The sequence below is a fragment of the Drosophila rhopaloa genome, unplaced genomic scaffold (genome assembly GCF_018152115.1).
Source record: "Drosophila rhopaloa isolate 14029-0021.01 unplaced genomic scaffold, ASM1815211v1 contig_2, whole genome shotgun sequence".
NCBI lineage: Eukaryota > Metazoa > Arthropoda > Insecta > Diptera > Drosophilidae > Drosophila > Drosophila rhopaloa.
The window spans coordinates 3,582,847-3,599,247 of NW_025335083.1; the positions used below are offsets into that span (position 1 = coordinate 3,582,847).

At 37.8% G+C, this 16,401-nt stretch overlaps 3 protein-coding genes across 15 annotated transcripts in view; 2 read left to right on the forward strand and 1 right to left on the reverse strand.

Moving 5' to 3' along the window:
• The window catches only part of LOC108052143 (protein madd-4), a 70,982-nt gene extending 60,057 nt beyond the window's left edge, over positions 1-10,925 (reverse strand). For 4 of the 11 annotated variants that reach the window (XM_044459428.1, XM_044459427.1, XM_044459419.1 and 1 more), the window contains exons 1-2: positions 10,730-10,917; positions 9,773-10,239 (exon numbers count right to left, since the gene is read on the reverse strand). The gene's annotated coding sequence lies outside the window, so the exon portion shown is untranslated. Of the gene's footprint in view, positions 1-9,772; positions 10,240-10,678 lie in introns of all 11 variants that reach the window. The other 7 variants (XM_044459421.1, XM_044459426.1, XM_044459425.1 and 4 more) reach the window with 7 other exon arrangements.
• On the forward strand, positions 1,506-3,910 carry LOC108050865 (transcriptional regulator of filamentous growth FLO8-like). 3 transcript variants are annotated; one of them, XM_017132764.1, is made up of 3 exons: positions 1,506-1,777; positions 2,252-2,698; positions 3,092-3,910. In XM_017132764.1, exons 1-3 carry the CDS (start codon positions 1,649-1,651, stop codon positions 3,821-3,823), a joined length of 1,308 nt encoding a protein of 435 aa, XP_016988253.1. In that variant the 5' UTR covers positions 1,506-1,648; the 3' UTR covers positions 3,824-3,910. The 3 variants fall into 3 exon arrangements, with proteins under 3 accessions (XP_016988253.1, XP_016988254.1, XP_016988255.1); XM_017132765.1 differs by having other exon boundaries at positions 1,665-1,777; positions 2,178-2,698; XM_017132766.1 differs by having other exon boundaries at positions 1,759-1,777; positions 2,183-2,698.
• A 683-nt stretch (positions 10,926-11,608) lies between the features above and the next one.
• Positions 11,609-13,228, forward strand: LOC108050857 (lysophosphatidylcholine acyltransferase-like). The gene is given in 2 exon segments (XM_017132745.2): positions 11,609-13,061; positions 13,064-13,228. Coding segments are annotated over 2 exon segments (1,587 nt in total). The 5' UTR covers positions 11,609-11,620; the 3' UTR covers positions 13,210-13,228.
• Positions 13,229-16,401: the final 3,173 nt, after the last annotated feature.

A 16,401-nucleotide genomic window follows, 5' to 3' on the forward strand; every position in this document is an offset into this window, starting at 1 on the left:
CAAATCCTCATTTTATTATATTTTGATTTGCATGTTCTACATTTTAAGTACTTTGGTGTTTAAAAATCTGTTAGTTCATTTAAAAGTTACAGAGTGCTTTTAAAATATTCAGATAGCAAACGAAAACACCTCTTAGGGAGTACAAAGCTATACTTTTCATTTTCCTTATGTGGACTACTGCAGTTAAATATTTTCGCACCATTTCAGTTTAAGCTGATGAAAACATCAAAAACTAATCAGATAAATTAATTTGTCCTGAAAAACTTTTGAACACTTATTCAAGTCCACATTTGAAAATCATCTTGCGAATTGAAAACAAAGGTTGGCAAAGTAATTTTTTTTGATTTTGTGTAAAACATCAATCTTCCATGAAATGATAGACGTTACCATGTTCTTCCTTTCATGTTTTTCATAGACACCAACGAGAAAAAAGGAACCTCTAAACAAATAAATTGCCTATTCCCTTTTTCCGCCATTCAGTTCGATTTTTCTCCCCTAACCCCTTACCTTTTTCACATACTTTGACGTTGTCATTGTCAATACTCATTGTCATTGTTGTTCTTTGTTAAAAATGTTGCGCATTGAACTTTTAATTACCAGACAGAAAGCAAAGCAAAAGACGAGCAATGGGAGGGAAGGCAGATTTTGACATACAATGCGGCAGGTATTTACAGAACGGGAGAATCACCCTTTTCGACAAAAAAACAAGAGAGAACGCTATAGTCGGGTGCCCCGACTATCAGATACCCGTTACTCAGGTAAAAGGAGTGCGAGGGAGATGGAGATAGAAACTTTGATCACGCATAACTTTTTAACGAATGGTCCGATTTGAAAAATTTCTTCTACATTTCGATAGGTTTTGATAAACACAATAAAACTGCATTTTTACTTTTCCGAAATATTTAAATTTTTAAAATCGTATTTAAGCGATTGTGGGCGTTAAAGGGGGCGTGGCACCATTTTGAAACAAACTTGCGCTGCGTAGGAACTCCTAAACTCTACATGCAAAATGCCAATCTTCTAGCTTTTATAGTTTCCGAGATCTCAGCGTTCAGACGGACAGACAGACAGACAGACGGACAGACGGAGAGACGGACAGACGGACAGACGGACATGGCTAGATCGACTCGGCTAGTGATCCTGATCAAGAATATATATACTTTATAGGGTCGGAAACGCTTCCTTCTAGCTGTTACATACTTTTGCACGAATACAATATACCCTTTTACTCTACGAGTAACGGGTATAAAAATGTAAAGTGAAATTAATTTTTATGCTCACATTGTCCTTGTGAGGGAAATAGATCGAAAAGCGCTGTTAAAGGGTGATCTGCTAAGAGGTTTCATTTCATTTGTTGATTTTTGAATTGTAAACTGTGTAAATGTCTTTCTGGTTTGATCCTTTGAAACGTTCATCTGAAATGTATGAGATACAACTTCAATTACAACAATCGGAGGAGGCGGGCAAAAAGCCAAATCAAACATATTACATCTGCCAGGCTAGGTTTCAAATTAAAATTCGGCTTGGTAACAGTTTCGGAAATTCTGCTCAAAATCTAACTGCATGCATATGTCTGGTCAGGAAAGTCGGGAAGGCAGAGCCGTGCAGGCCGCTGGAGATCTGATCGAAACTAGATGGCCCTTTGGATATGAACCGAGAAGAACGCTGCCAGTTATCATGCACTAACAAAAAAAAGGTGAATGCGGAAAATTCGCTCCTGGCACTTTTTAAGTTCAGCTCTGAGCAGGACGATCTCTTTCGCAATCGAAATTTTACCGTAAGTACTTTTAAGTTTAAGAAGGTAATTTAATATTCAAGACCAACTCAATGAGAAAAGTAGTTTTTAGTTATCTTTAATGGGAAATCGTATAAAATGCGACCCAATAATGAATTATTAAGCTACACCAGATACCTTAAATATTTGCATGTCATTTGTCCAAGTTTCTATTGACTTTTGTATCTTAAAAGGTTGCAAATCGCAACTCGAAAGACTTTTATGATGGTCCGATCAAACAAATATAATATATAACAACATATCAAATGATATTGAATTAGAGTAGATACTAAAACTTTTAAAGCTAATAAGTCCAGGACTTTACATTTAGTTTACTTAAGCTTACACTGTACGGATCAATGCATTTACATATTAAAATCCTTTTTTCTGCCACTTGCATTAGCAAAGCTGCCGAGGCAGGGTGATTCACTCTTTTTGTTTACCAACCTTTGGCTCATATCGGAATAAATCTCACAGTCGAATGATGACCTGAATCTAGCCGTGTCCACTTGGCTTCACCACTCCCTAAATGACGTGTCCCTGCAGCAGTCCTACGATCCAACGGCTATGGCTCCATATCCACAGTTGCAGAAACGCCAGCAGGTTCAAAAACACCATCCGGTGTACTTGCCACAGGCGTATCCTTTAATGAACCAACAACAGCTAATACAACAGCAGCAACAAGAGCAACGTCAACAGCAGCAGTATTACTTCGCCCAGATACATCCCCATATGGGAGCAGCATATGACACACGGCCATGGCTTCTGTATCCGAATCATCAACAATCGGACCAAAACGGCAGCTACCAATATTGGTATGGCAGGCCTCAGCCGCTATATACACAGCCAGCTGCGCCTCCTAATCCAAACTTTCCTGGGATCATACCTCCCTCCTATCAACAGGCAAACGGAGCTTATAGCCAGGTAATTGTTTCTAACTGATTTGAAAGGCATTCAACAAAAGGTCAACAAAAAACCACTCAAGACTATTCTAAATTAAAATGATTTACATTGGTTCGTGCGAAACTTACTGAAGGGGTTTTATTATAATTTACTTACAACATTTCCACAATTTAATTTTTATTTTAACTATTTAAATACCTTATTATTTCATATACCTAAAACTAAGGTGATAGGTAATACAATCAAATAATTTGCAGTTCATCACTAGCTTGAAATATATGACTTGACTTTAAGAAGTAAATACAATATAAATCTACTGGTGATGCTGATCAAGAATATATTACTTTATAGAGTTCACATACCAAAATTATTTTGTAGACAATAATTGATAGAATATTTTGAATACCCTTCTAGTCCGCACCTGCACCAAAACATAGAGGCAAGGCCGCAAACAGAATACGAAGTTCCGCCCACAATGACCAGGCCCAACCCGGATTTATATCAGGACGACCCAGGGCCGGTGGGCGTCTTAGCTCCCGCCCCGAATCTTCGACCGGCTACACTGGCAGCCAGAAGCGCATCGACAGTCTTAGCAGATTCCAAGCTGAAAGCGGATCGCGAATTCGTGACTTCGAAGAGGATAAGTTGAAGTATAGGCGCATTGCAGCAAGAGCTCGATGCCGAGGTATTGAGGAAGTGGGCAGAAAGCTGCAGAAGGAAAATGAGATCCAGGAAAGAAAAAGCAAGGAAGATAAGCTTGATGCAAATCTGGGAAGTGGAGCTAGCAGTTTATTTCAAAGACTTGCTCAATTCATGCGCTCTCGCTCACGGAGGAAGTCCAAGCTCACGCAACCTAAATCTAATAACCGCGATGAGGCGCCCCAAAACTCCTCGGTAATTTCAAAACCAAAAAAGCGAGGCCTTTTGAGTCGATTTTTTGGGGAAGTGCGCGAACAGGAAGTTGATATCTGTGACCAGCGGCAAACCAAATCAGTATCAGTATCTAGCGTCCACTACCCCACGAATATGCCCATGAGCAACAGAGATCTGGAGGATCTTCGTGAAGCGGAAAACTTTAGAAAACTGCGGGAGAGGCAGCAAAGGAAGAAACTTGAAGACAGCTATCTGACACCAGCCGAGAAGTAGACATAGATTACCAAAATAGTTTCAAATAGACCAAATTTAAAATTAATCGCATTCAATTACAAAATAAATTTAGCGTCGAAAACCCCACAAAAATACTTTTATTTGTGTTTTAAACTCGGAAAAACACCAAAAAACAATTAAGAACGATAAACTAATTAATTTATTGTATTTAAGAAATTAAATTGAGGGAAAGTACCTTATTTTTTTTATCTTGAAAGCAAATTTTGTGTTTATTTGCCAAATACAATATGCATTTTCATGTTTTATATATTTTAACACCAGATGCTTTGATTCAATTTATTTTCACGATTTACGAAAATGTGACACAATTATTCAGAATATTATTCTGTTACACGCTTACCTTCTTGCAATTCCCAACATCTTATCACTGAGATGTCAAGTCGCAATCTTTCACAGCTCATCAAATCCATCACACAGAAAAAAAAACCTAAATGTTCAATAATCGGTTATAACAAGACATGAGTCATACTAATTTAATATTTTCAAGCCTGACTAACAGATAATTTCTCATATATAATATTGATATACTGAATATCGTATTTTCACAAATAAAGCCAATGTTTTTTCATTATAGGGAATTATATTTCTCATACTACGTTTTAATTTTTAATCAGCTAACAATCCGGTTAGTCCCACAGACAAATTTTTTTCGTTTTATTGTAACATTTAAATGTTTTATTTTTTAGAACATTTATTTGGAGCATATTTTCTTAATCTTTTTATTTAAATAGAATTATTTAATAATCTTGTATTATTTTGATTGGTCAAAGTATTAATAGATAAAGAAAACAAATCTTAAAGAAACATTCAAATAAAATATATTTTTCTGCTTCTTAAGCACCTTTATTTAAAAAACATATGTTTTCGTATTTTATTAATATTGAAAATATCCTTTTTGTATGATTTTGACATAAAAAAATATAAATGAGAAAATTTATGAGACAATATAAAACTTGTTTTGTTTTTTTTCTCTGTGTACTTGTAGCCCATTGAGGCCACCCAGGCAGTCGAAACTAGTTTCCACAGAGCGATTTCATTTGATGACGCAAAGCCATCGAAATTCATGCCGAGCGATGACAACGGCAGCTCATTAAACCATCATCGAGGCTTATTAATTTTGACATTTCAATAGCCATATATCACTATCAGTCAACAGGCCATCAACCGGCCATCGATTCGTCTGCTTGTTACAACATCAACACGGAGCGAATACTAATTTGGGTTGAATTAAAAAGTTAATGTTTGGTTAATGCTCTGGAAAAAAACAAGTCCGAGACATAGTCGACTTAATTCTAAATTTCTTAAATTTAAAAATTTATCATTTTAATATATATTCCCAAATAAATTATTTAAATTCGATTTTTTCGGAAATTAAAATTTCGGGTGCGTGCATTTGTTTTCAAATCTGCCAAAAGTTAAAAAAAAAATAACACAACAAACTAAATTTCCCTTCTACAATCCAATCGGCCCCCTCCGTTTAACTATTTTGCTTTCATAGCTGGGCAACAGAAATGGTTTGTTGTTTGTCTATCATTAGTAATGGCCCAAAGCAGAAGGTGCGACGTCAACTGTATGGTAAGTGCAGTCAATCGAAAGTGCAATGCTTGACTGGAGCCCCGCACAGTTAATGCACTGATAAAAAAGGGGAATGGATTCGGTAAGATCGTCAAAGCTTGTAATCAAACACGTATGTAATAAAAACAAAAAGAATATGTATTTGCTAAGAATACATATTGTAGAATTAGTTGGTCATTATTTGCCTTGAACTAATGTATGAAATCTGATTCTATTCTCAAGAGTACGTTTTTTAAAAGAAATTTATTTGAACAGATTATACAATACAGTATATAACAAAAGCAATATTTGTTTACATACTGTTTTAATCCAAATATTACTAATAAATGTACTAATGAAATTATTAAAAATATTCATACCAGTAAAAATTTCTCAAAACAAAACCATCTCTTAGAAATTACTTTAATTATTTAAAAATTACATTTACAAAAAACCTATTTTAATTGTATTTTTTACATAAAAACAACCGTAATCATATAAAAATGGGATATTTCAATTGAAAACGATACAAAATAAAATCGCAATACATTAAAAGGAAAGCTTAAAAGTACTTAAATTGAGTGTAAGCTTACTAACATACAACATCCAAAAACCAAACTATTCAAGAAATGAGCGCCGAATAAATCAGCTGGCGAGCGAATTAATAATTGATAAACGAAAAAAGAAGAAATACCTTTAGAATAGAAAAAACTGGAAAATGTAAGTCAACTTTTCCGTGTGGCCCTATCTTTCCTTATGCACCTCCCCTCCACCGACTTCCCTATCCTGCCCCCAATTTCAGTTTTTTCGCATCGCTTTCTGCTTTTCGACTTGACGATGTTGCACTGACAGGCGAGCGAGCAATAAGTTTCAAATATTGCCGACAGTTCCGTCGAAGTGGCAGTAAGATTGGGCAGGAAGATGGGGGATGAGAGGTACTGGGGAGTAATCGAAACTTTGCCTGCCTGTGTTTCACCGTCAGCCCATCATCTTTGTTTCCATGAACAGCAACATCGTTTGGTTCAAAACTCACGAGTCATTCGATGTCAATGAAATTCATTCAGTTAGTTGACATCCACAGAGGAAATCGGACTGTTGTCTAAAATTTGGTTAACTGACTTTGTTTATTGTGTGCGAGACCTACTGCGGGAAATAAACTAAATATATGCTTCTTAAGAGGGGAGCCTGCTTTAGAAGGTTCAACAAAATTTTTTTTGGGAAGGAAAGAAATATGCGATTGATACGAAACTTTCAGGTTTTATTGTTATATATTTCAACAGTCTTCTCAAATTAAATTCATTAAAATATATGTCATATTATGCCTGGTGCAAGCATTTCGCCGAGTCGCCTCAAGTGTGCATGTGTCGTGCGGTGGGAAAGGTGCAGGTTCCAGGGCAGTTCCAGACCAACCAAAGCTTTACATTTGCAGCGGTGTGCATTAGGTCGTTATCTTGATAGAATCTAAATCGATCTAGTAATCCCAATATATCTGGACTTTGCAGAAAATTGTCTTTTAGAATGGTTAAATACATCTCAGCACCCGAGATGCCATCAATGAAAACTAAATTTCCGACACCGGAGGCCATACACGCCCAAACCATTACATGGTCACCGCCGTGCCTGCCCGTAGCTTTTAAGTTCTTAGTTTCCAGATCTGTATTGGGTCGCTCCTTCATCAGGGCCAAATAAATTAAAGTTGGACTCGTCCGAAAAAATTACAAATTTCCAGAAGGAAATCAGACGAATTTCTGGCTCCTTTGTGAATTTTACACGATCTAGCTTTTTTTCTTACTAATGAAAGGTGGAAAATCTATACAAAAATCAAAGACATTCAAAGTCAGTTAGTTAGTTAGCCTAGTTCATTGAAACATGTAGTAGAAAAGGTGACTACCATCCCTTGTGCTACAATTATAAACTTTATGTTCATATGCTAGTCACAAGTTTCCCTCAAATTATCCGTCGGAATTCCAGTTTCTCGTGCCCTCAGAATTAATCAAACCCTTTAAAAAAAGTAAATGGATAGTATTAAAAATCGATGCCACCAACAAACGGAAATTTTTGAATTAGCAACACATTTCACAACGTCAGCGAAGAGAATCGAAAACCATTGAGAAATCTATGAGCACTTAAAATTGGTCTAACCGCAGACACAGCAAAGCCATTTTGAGGAAAAGTTAAGAATTTCCCGAGCCAATAAATTATTTACCATGTATAAATCAGGGCAGCAGACGAACACGAGCTGCGCACACAAAACTTGAAAACATGTTAAAGCCATTCAAAGATTTATTTCTAGATCCCAGAGTCGGAAGCGAAGGAGAGTGAAATGGGGCCAGCAAGGAGCAGAGTAGAGTTTTATTTCGGTGAAGATGTTTCCCCTTTTTTTTAATTTTCCCTATATGTGTCAGGCATTAAAGGTAACCGTGGCCAGGTGCCGAGACATCTCCCAGCTAGCCCCATGCAACTTGGATACCCAAACAAGTTGCGCAAAACTTCATCGTAGACTTTTTTGCCGGTGCCGTGAGGCACTCGAGATGGTTCGAGAAGTGGCGCTCTACAAGTCTACTTTCTGATTTCGTGGCAGATTTCAAGTGCTTAACTTCGCGGGAATTGGGCGAGGAAAAGGGAGTTTGGATGCAGGTTTATAATTTAGTGACTTGCCGGGGGTTTCAAGTCGGTATTGCCATTAAGCAGTTGCATTAAAACAGCCCTTTATTCTCTGAATTCACGCTTAAATTTACTTAATAATATTCATCTTAAGCAGCACAGAAATCTGTGTACAAGCGCATTTAGAGCTCTATATATAAAGTAGCAGAATACGGCCAAATTGGGGAGATGGCGGAAATACTTTATTAGACGATAATTGGACTGAAGCTGGGGCGTAGTGGCTTAGGGGTTTATGGGGTGCGTTGAGCCAAGCGCAAAAAACGGTTTTGATTGTGTATAAAATCCCACAAAAAGTTATTTTCGATGGTTGTGAAATGAAATTTATATAGCAAGTTAATATTTCATTCATAATATTTGAATGATGTATAATTCTTCCGAGCTTTCTCTTGCCTCACTTGCCCAATTTATATGCCAGTCGTATTACATAAACGAGAATTCTTTAAGCAAATTGTTCTTTATTTGTAAATTGACCTTTGCAAGTTAGCGTGCATTTTGTAACTTGTTTTCTATTTCCTTATCTTTGAATTAAACATACACTTTTCAAATTACTTTAAATTATACCCACTCTTTGAACTTATTTATTATTTCTCTGGCCAGCCCATGATGAATTTACGAAAAAAAGTTAGAGGAGAAGGCTTGGACAATGAAATGACAGTTGCCAAAGTGGCAAAAGGATCATCTTTGTGTGCAGCCGGGACATGAAGAAGGCAGACACACTCCCGACATTCTCCACATTGTCTGAATTTTCTTTCATACTTCGGGTTTCCCCCCATATCACACCGCACCACCTCTCCAGTCTGTCTGGTCGGCTCTTTCAACTGTCGTTGACTTTTTGCATGCTTTTGCTATTTTATTTCATACTTTTTTTTTTAAACACTCATTCAACAGAAACCGTTTTTGAATGCTTTATAATTTACTTAAAAAGTACGTCGACATCTCCGGCATAATTCCTATTGTGAGAGTGTGTCTGGTACGTTTTTAGATATTTGGAGCTTATGGAAGAACTCTCGGCATTTGTGCACACGTATGCTGTCTGTTGCGTATGTGTGGTCTTCAGATTAGCAGGCTTATTAAGCTCCTTTGTATGTGTGCACTTTATGACGATTTAGATTGGGACCGACCTGAGCATATGTATGTCTTTATGACAACTTTATTGGGGCCAAGCTGATTGCTTTCTCTTTAGAATAAATTTCGGTCCGTAGAAGTTCTTTACAAGGAAATTTATGCGTTTCCCGGTTGTAATTCCATTTTTATGTAGTAAAAAACTTGTGTTTAATTTGATCCAAATGGATTTATCGTAAAAGTGCTAAGAGAGACACTTTGGTCAGGTCAGAAGTACGTTATTAAAAATTAATTTTTGATATACTTTTATTGCGGCTTCTAAAACTGTTTTGTGTTTTGTTTTTGTGTGTCATATCCCGAGACATTTTAAAGTCAGGTAGAAGTTCTGATTTTTGACTAAATCTTGTCAGTCAGATTCTTCCTTTTTCCTAAATTTGTTTTGAATTAGATATTGAAAAGTCAATTAGTTGCATTTGACCATGTAGTTAAAGAATTTCTCAAAAATTAAAACAAAGCAATTATTTCAATTTGAGAGCCTCATTTCTAAAATCACTGGAATTTTTGTGACAAGATACTGGAAATCTTTTCAAAATACATATTTATACTCAGGAGCTTTTATAGTTTCACGTGTAAAATTATGGTACTTACAGCAAGCAGAAGGTGAAGAATTTAACACGCACATCCAAAAAAATCCAAGGACAGTGTTGAAAATGTCTGCTAATCCACTTTAACAATTTTCCTGCTGTTTCCACATATATCGCACCCACAAAAAGCACCTGCACGCAAACAAGTAAGACTTTTTTCTCTTCAGCTGCTGTTTTTTTTTCTGATTGTTACACACTAAAATCGAATTAAACTTGCGTTGCACTCGCTTGCTTGCCGCACTTGCCACACGTTGCACAAAACCTTTCGCTGTAACTTTTACTTTGTTTGTAGCAGCAAGAGAACACAAAATCCTCAAAGACGGGATTTCAGAATTTTTTTTGGTCGGAAGCTGAGATTTTCCAATAAGAAACGCGAGACGCGGCAAAAGTTACTCTTTACCGTAATAGTGGGCTTATGGCCCCACTTTTTTGGTGTTGTATTTATTATATTAACTTATTTTATGTCTCTGTCTGGGTTTCAGATATCAAAAGGAAAGTCGATAAGATTTATGTAGTTTTTAATAGCACTTTCTATAAAGCCACCAATTAATATGTCTTCCGATCGTTTTTTTATTTATTTCAGCTAAAGCAATCAGTTTTTATTTGATTTGTATGATTTATTATTATTTATAGGAAAGGAACATAATCTTTTAAACTTTTTTGAACGAAGACAAACAAATATATGTAAAAAACCGACTAATACGAAATATAATTACCACATCATTTTATTTATTTCTTTAGTTCAATTGAAAAGAAATCAAGTATCATATTAAAAAACGAAAAACATTAACTTAAAATTAAAAGTTTAAACATTGATTGAAATAACATGACCAGTTTAAATACATTCTTAATTTATTCCTATAATGTATTTGATTTTAATTATCTTTTCCCTAAGATTTCTTTCCCTTACTATTTATTTGTATTTAACTAACATTAAAAAATACTGTTTAAATAACACTACCGTTCACTGCGCGTTAAGGATAAACACTTTAGCATTTTGATTAGGTAATTTTAGTTTATCCTTGTTGTTTTTTTTGAATTCCTACACTCTCACACAGTCGCGCACCAAAGAAGCACACGGGCACTGGTTTTGGTGCTATATGAAAAGCGCGGGTCAACTTTTTTTACCGTTAATTCAACCCGCACGCTCTGAAAATCGCCTGAAAACTGTTCGTACGCGTTCACTTCGTTCGACGGCCGCCTTCATCATGTAACCCTCAGCAACATGCTGCTGCAACATTTGTGTGGCGAGGGGACTCGAGTGAAAACGGGGCTTGAACAGAAATGGGTGGTTGCAGTTAGATGTCAAACAGGTTTGACTGAGTTCGAGGCGGGGAGTTGAGAAAATCTAAAATATTCTTCCCTGAAGGGGTAAGTGTTGCTCAGCATTATGTTGCCTACGCCTACGCGGTCTTGAGGCTAAGTATATGTTAGCAACATATTGTTGATAAACATATTTATGAAACATGTTTCTGAAAAACATTTTGTATCCTAACATTGCCTGGTTCAACATGTTTCTGTCCAACATTTTTATACCCTTGCAGAGGGTATTATAATTTTGGTCAAAAGTTTGCAACGCAGTGAAGGAGACAACTCGGAAGCTATATGACATTTTCTCCCAAACCGGCTCGTTCCGACTTATATACTACTTGCAATAAAAAGACAACTTTTAGGAAAGTTTCAAGCAGATAGCTTTAAAACTAAAGGACTATTTGGCGTAGAAACGGACGGACGGACAGAAGGTCATGGCTAGATCGACACACCTGGTGATGCTGTTCATGAATATATATACTTTATAAGGTCAGAAATGTTTTGATTTTTTTTGAAAAAAAAAAAAAAAAAAAACGAGGCAATGACAACGTCGACAATTAAGCCAACGGGCGGCGAAGAAGTGCCGCCGGCGGGGGTGGTGGGCGGTGTCGGTGTTGTGGGAGTGGCCGCCAGCCTGTCTAAACGCGATTCCGAGGAGGATACGTGGGCCTCCAAGGGTTATAACTACATAAATCCGTTCGTCCATCGCATCGAAATCGACAGTCACATTGAGGTGGCCAAGATCTATGTGCTGACAGTTCTCCTGCTGCCCATCCGCGTGGTGGGCTGCGTTCTCTCTCTGATCTCCGCGTGGATGTTCGCCTGCATTGGTCTCTATGGAATGACGCTGGATGATCTCAAGGAGAAGCCCCTTACCGGCTGGCGAAAACAAATGCAATGCATGACGGCCCGTGGCATGCGAATGGTGTACACCTTCGGATCGTTCCACTACGTGACCATGAAGGGACGAGCGGCGACGCCGAAGGAGGCACCGATCCTGGCGGTGGCGCCGCACTCCTCCTACGTGGACTCCATCCTGGTCGTGGCCAGTGGCCCGCCCTCGATAGTGGCCAAGCGGGAGACGGCGGACATCCCGCTGCTCGGTCGCATCATCAACTATGCCCAGCCCATTTATGTGCAGCGCGAGGATCCCAATTCGCGGCAGAACACGATCAAGGATATTGTGGACAGAGCTCGCTCCACGGACGACTGGCCGCAGGTGGTCATCTTTGCCGAGGGCACCTGCACCAATCGCACGGCCCTGATCAAGTTCAAGCCTGGCGCTTTGTATCCGGGTGTGCCCGTGCAACCGGTGCTCTTAAAATACCCAAATAAGTATGACACCTTCACATGGACCTGGGATGGACCCGGAGTGTTACGCCTTCTCTGGCTGACGATGACGCAGTTTTATAACCGGTGCGAGATCGAGTATCTGCCCGTGTACACGCCTTCGGTGGACGAAGTGGCCGATGCCAATCTGTATGCCAACAATGTGCGGGAGGTGATGGCCAAGTCCCTAGGAGTACCCAGCTCAGACTATTCCTTCGAGGACGTAATCGTGATGAGCCGGGCCCGCGACATGAAGATTCCCTTCCCCGGCGATATCGTGGAGATCGAGCGGACCATCGAGAAGCTGGGTCTGATTGAGAGCCAGCGGGATGCGGAGCTGTGCAAGGGATTCCTCCGGGTGTCCAACACGGACACGATGGACATTATTACGTTTGCCGAGCTGCTCAAGGTGGACCTCAAGAACACCGATCTGCACAAGCTGTTTGTTTTGCTCGATCACCGCCGCATGGGCACAGTGAATTTGAAGAGCTTCCTGCTGTGCTCCCTCTTCTGCAAATTAAAAAACTCAGATCTGTTGACCTTCCTGCGTGCCTTGATCCACCTTTATAGCGAATCTAGTCAGCAAATCGACAGGGAGAGCTTTGTACGGTTAATGAGACACGCTGGTGGCAAGCTTAATGAACAAAAGGCCCAGGCGCTCTTGATACAGACAACCTGGGCTATGTCTCCTTAGATTCCTTTGTGGAGCACACGGATGGCAAGAAATCAAGCTATAAATTCCTCTACCACAAATCGGAGCACATAAGGCGATCCAAGGCGGTCACAACGCCCACCAATTGAAGAGAAAGCACATTTTTGTGCATTTCTCAGCTGGAAGATGAGGAGTAACCAAGAGAAAAACCCAACCTAAGCAGAAAGTTCAACTGTCGAGTGTATATTTTTAATATTTATTTATCGTGTAACGCGTGTCCTGGCACCCATATATTGTAATTAATATAATTTATATTATTATAACCATAGTTTCTTGTAAACAATGCTCAGAGCACAGAAATCCGGATCTGATTGCGCTAAGCTTTGTTATTATTTATACTCGGACTCAAACGCAAGTCATTTCATCTTTGTGATTTTTATTATACACACTTACGTTATATATACACTTAAAGTGACGTCACTTGACCCATTACCATATTATTTTAAAATACTAAAGTTATTTCATATTATAATTTTTATTGGTTTTGAAATACGTTTTCCAAAATAAAACGAGATAGGTCGCCACGGTATACATTATATCGGAATGTTTTCCTTCAACCTGTTATGTACTTTTCAACAAAAACCATATACCCTTTTACATTTCAAGTAGTTTCCTACGTAAAAAATATATATGAGTAGGTACTGACTGATACATTGAAATGAATCTGATATCCATTCTGGAATTAGAGAATTACCCCGAGCTACCATTCTGTTCATTGCTAATATGAAACAAGTTATTCTTTTTTTTTAAGTTTTAGGTATTTCTTAGAATTTGTAGTGTATTTTATCTCTGAGTGTATGATTGGATTGTTTTGATTGAAATATGGATTGTAAGAAAGGGCTAAGCAATCATAAAAAAAAAAAAAAAATACCCTCTCCGAGGGTATAAAAATACTCTTGTTTATTAGGGCTGTATAATTATGGAAATATACTTTAAAGGCCTGAAGATAAGTTTTTGAATTTTAATTGTTTGACAACCAACCCTGCTGATTGGCAGTAAGACCTTAGCGCTCTCAGTACTGGTGAAATCTCAAAAAAAAACTTTTAAAAGTTTTGACCTGTTATTAGTGCTATTTTAGTTTATGAGAATTTTTACATTTAACAAAAATGTTCTTGATTTTCTTGTTTTTGAAACAAGAAATCAACATTTGGGTGGCAAGGGGACTCGAGTGAAAACGGGGCTTGAATAGAAATGGTTTGCAGTTAGATGTCAAACAGGTTTGACTGAGTTCGAGGCGGGGAGTTGGGAAAACCGAAAATAATCTTCCCTTAAGGGGTAAGTGTTGCTCAACATTATGTTGCCTACGCCTACGCGGTCTTGAGGCTAAGTATATGTTAACAACATATTGTTGATAAACATATTTATGAAACATGTTTCTGAAAAACATTTTGTATCCTAACATTGCCTGGTTCAACATGTTTCTGTCCAACATTTTTATACCCTTGCAGAGGGTATTATAATTTTGGTCAAAAGTTTGCAACGCAGTGAAGGAGACATCTCGGACCCTATAAAGTATATATATTCTTGATCAGGATCACCTCCTGAGTTGAGGTGAGTTGTCTGTTTCTACGCGAACTAGTCTCTCCGTTTTAAAGATATCAAATTGAAACTTTGCACACAGCCTTCGATCCTTTGCACGCAGTATAAAAGTCGGAACGGTCGGGATCGGCCGACTATATCTTATAGCTGCCATATAACTGAACGATCGGAAATGCCATAACTTTGGTGTTTGTAAAGTTAAGAAGTTGGGATTTTTTATAGGTTTTATTTTTGGCCAATCAATCCGACCTACCAAATTTCATAAGGATCGGCCGACTATATCTTATAGCTGTCATATAACTGAACGATTGGAAATGCCATAACATTGGTGTTTTTAAATTTAGGAAGTTGGGATTTTTTATGAGTATTAAGAGTGCATCATATAAATAATTTAGGAGAATATATTTTACACAATATACTGAAAGGGTATATCAACTTCGGCTCCGCCCGAAGTTAGCTTTCCTTTCTTGTAAATAGATTAGTACTTAAAAACTAGAAGCATTAAAAAGTTGTCAGATAATGCGAATTTTTGTTTAAATTTAATTTTTTTTCCTTGAAAAGTATAACCTTTTAAACAAAAAAAACTAAAATAGCTTTCTTTGGTAAGCCGAAGATTTCACATCCTTTCAGTATACAAGATTACTAATGATTTGGTAAAATTCAAAATTGGCCAACCTCACGTGGAGACCGAACCTGCTGGTAGAAAATCAAAGCTGCCGACGTCATCGCAGCTACTAATTTACAAGACAATCATCAGGCCAATTTGGACATATAGCATCCAATTGTGAGGCACCGCCTGTAAACCCATATCCACATCATCTAAGCATTTAAGAACCAGCGCTCATCTTCTGCACGGCAACGCCACAATTCATAAAGTACTCAGTCTTCCACGATTGACAGTTTTAAATAAAAAACAGTCTGATATTACAAAAAAAAAGACAAATATATTAAAAAAAACAATTTGTGACTATACTTCCGGAAAGCCCCGACATCTGATACTTTTCCACATAAAAGGAAATATGTACACCCAAAAGTACTGTACTTCCAAAAACACACGTGCTCTGATATTTTTAAATATTAATGGATATGTATTTTTGGGTGTACCCTAATAACAAAATTACCGCTAAAAACAAGAAATTCGCAATATTTTTGTCTTCAATATCATCCCACAATAAATTCTAGGATAACTTTTTTTGAAATTAAAGGCGTTTCCTTTCTAAAATCATTGTAAAACTGTAGCTAATAGGTGTTTGTTTTCTAGCTCTGTATGTATTAGGTCGACGCCAAACATATTGAACCAAAAAAGCTACATTTTGACTCGTCTGCAAATAACACGTCATCCCAAAACGAAATCGGAAGAAGAATATGTTCCTTTGTCCCTAATACAAAGCTAGAAAACAAACACCTTCATATAAGCTACAGTCAAGCAAGGCGGAGGTCATGTTATGGTTTGGGCCTGTATGACAGCTTCTGGCGGGACCTCGTTTTTATTGACGGAGTCATGGATGGCCAAGATGTACCTAAATATTTTAAAGGAAAACCGGCAGAAAGCTGCTGAAAAACTGGGCATACGAGATCGATTTTGGTATTACCAAGATAACGACCGCAAGCACTTAGCTGGAATTGTGAAGACTTGGCTAATATGGAACTGCCCCCACGTAATAAAGACGCCAGCACAATCACTGGATCTTAATCTTATCGAAAATCTGCGGGAAATTTTGGACCAGCCGATTCGGAAGAGA

Excerpts from the sequence above, each read along its gene's own strand:
- LOC108050865 (XM_017132764.1), top strand. The coding sequence starts at position 1,649 with ATGAACCGAGAAGAACGCTGCCAGTTATCATGCACTAACAAAAAAAAG. Across the intron at positions 1,778-2,251 it reads TTCGCAATCGAAATTTTACC|TCGAATGATGACCTGAATCT; the intron begins GTAAGTACTTTT and ends TAAATCTCACAG. Across the intron at positions 2,699-3,091 it reads CAAACGGAGCTTATAGCCAG|TCCGCACCTGCACCAAAACA; the intron begins GTAATTGTTTCT and ends ATACCCTTCTAG.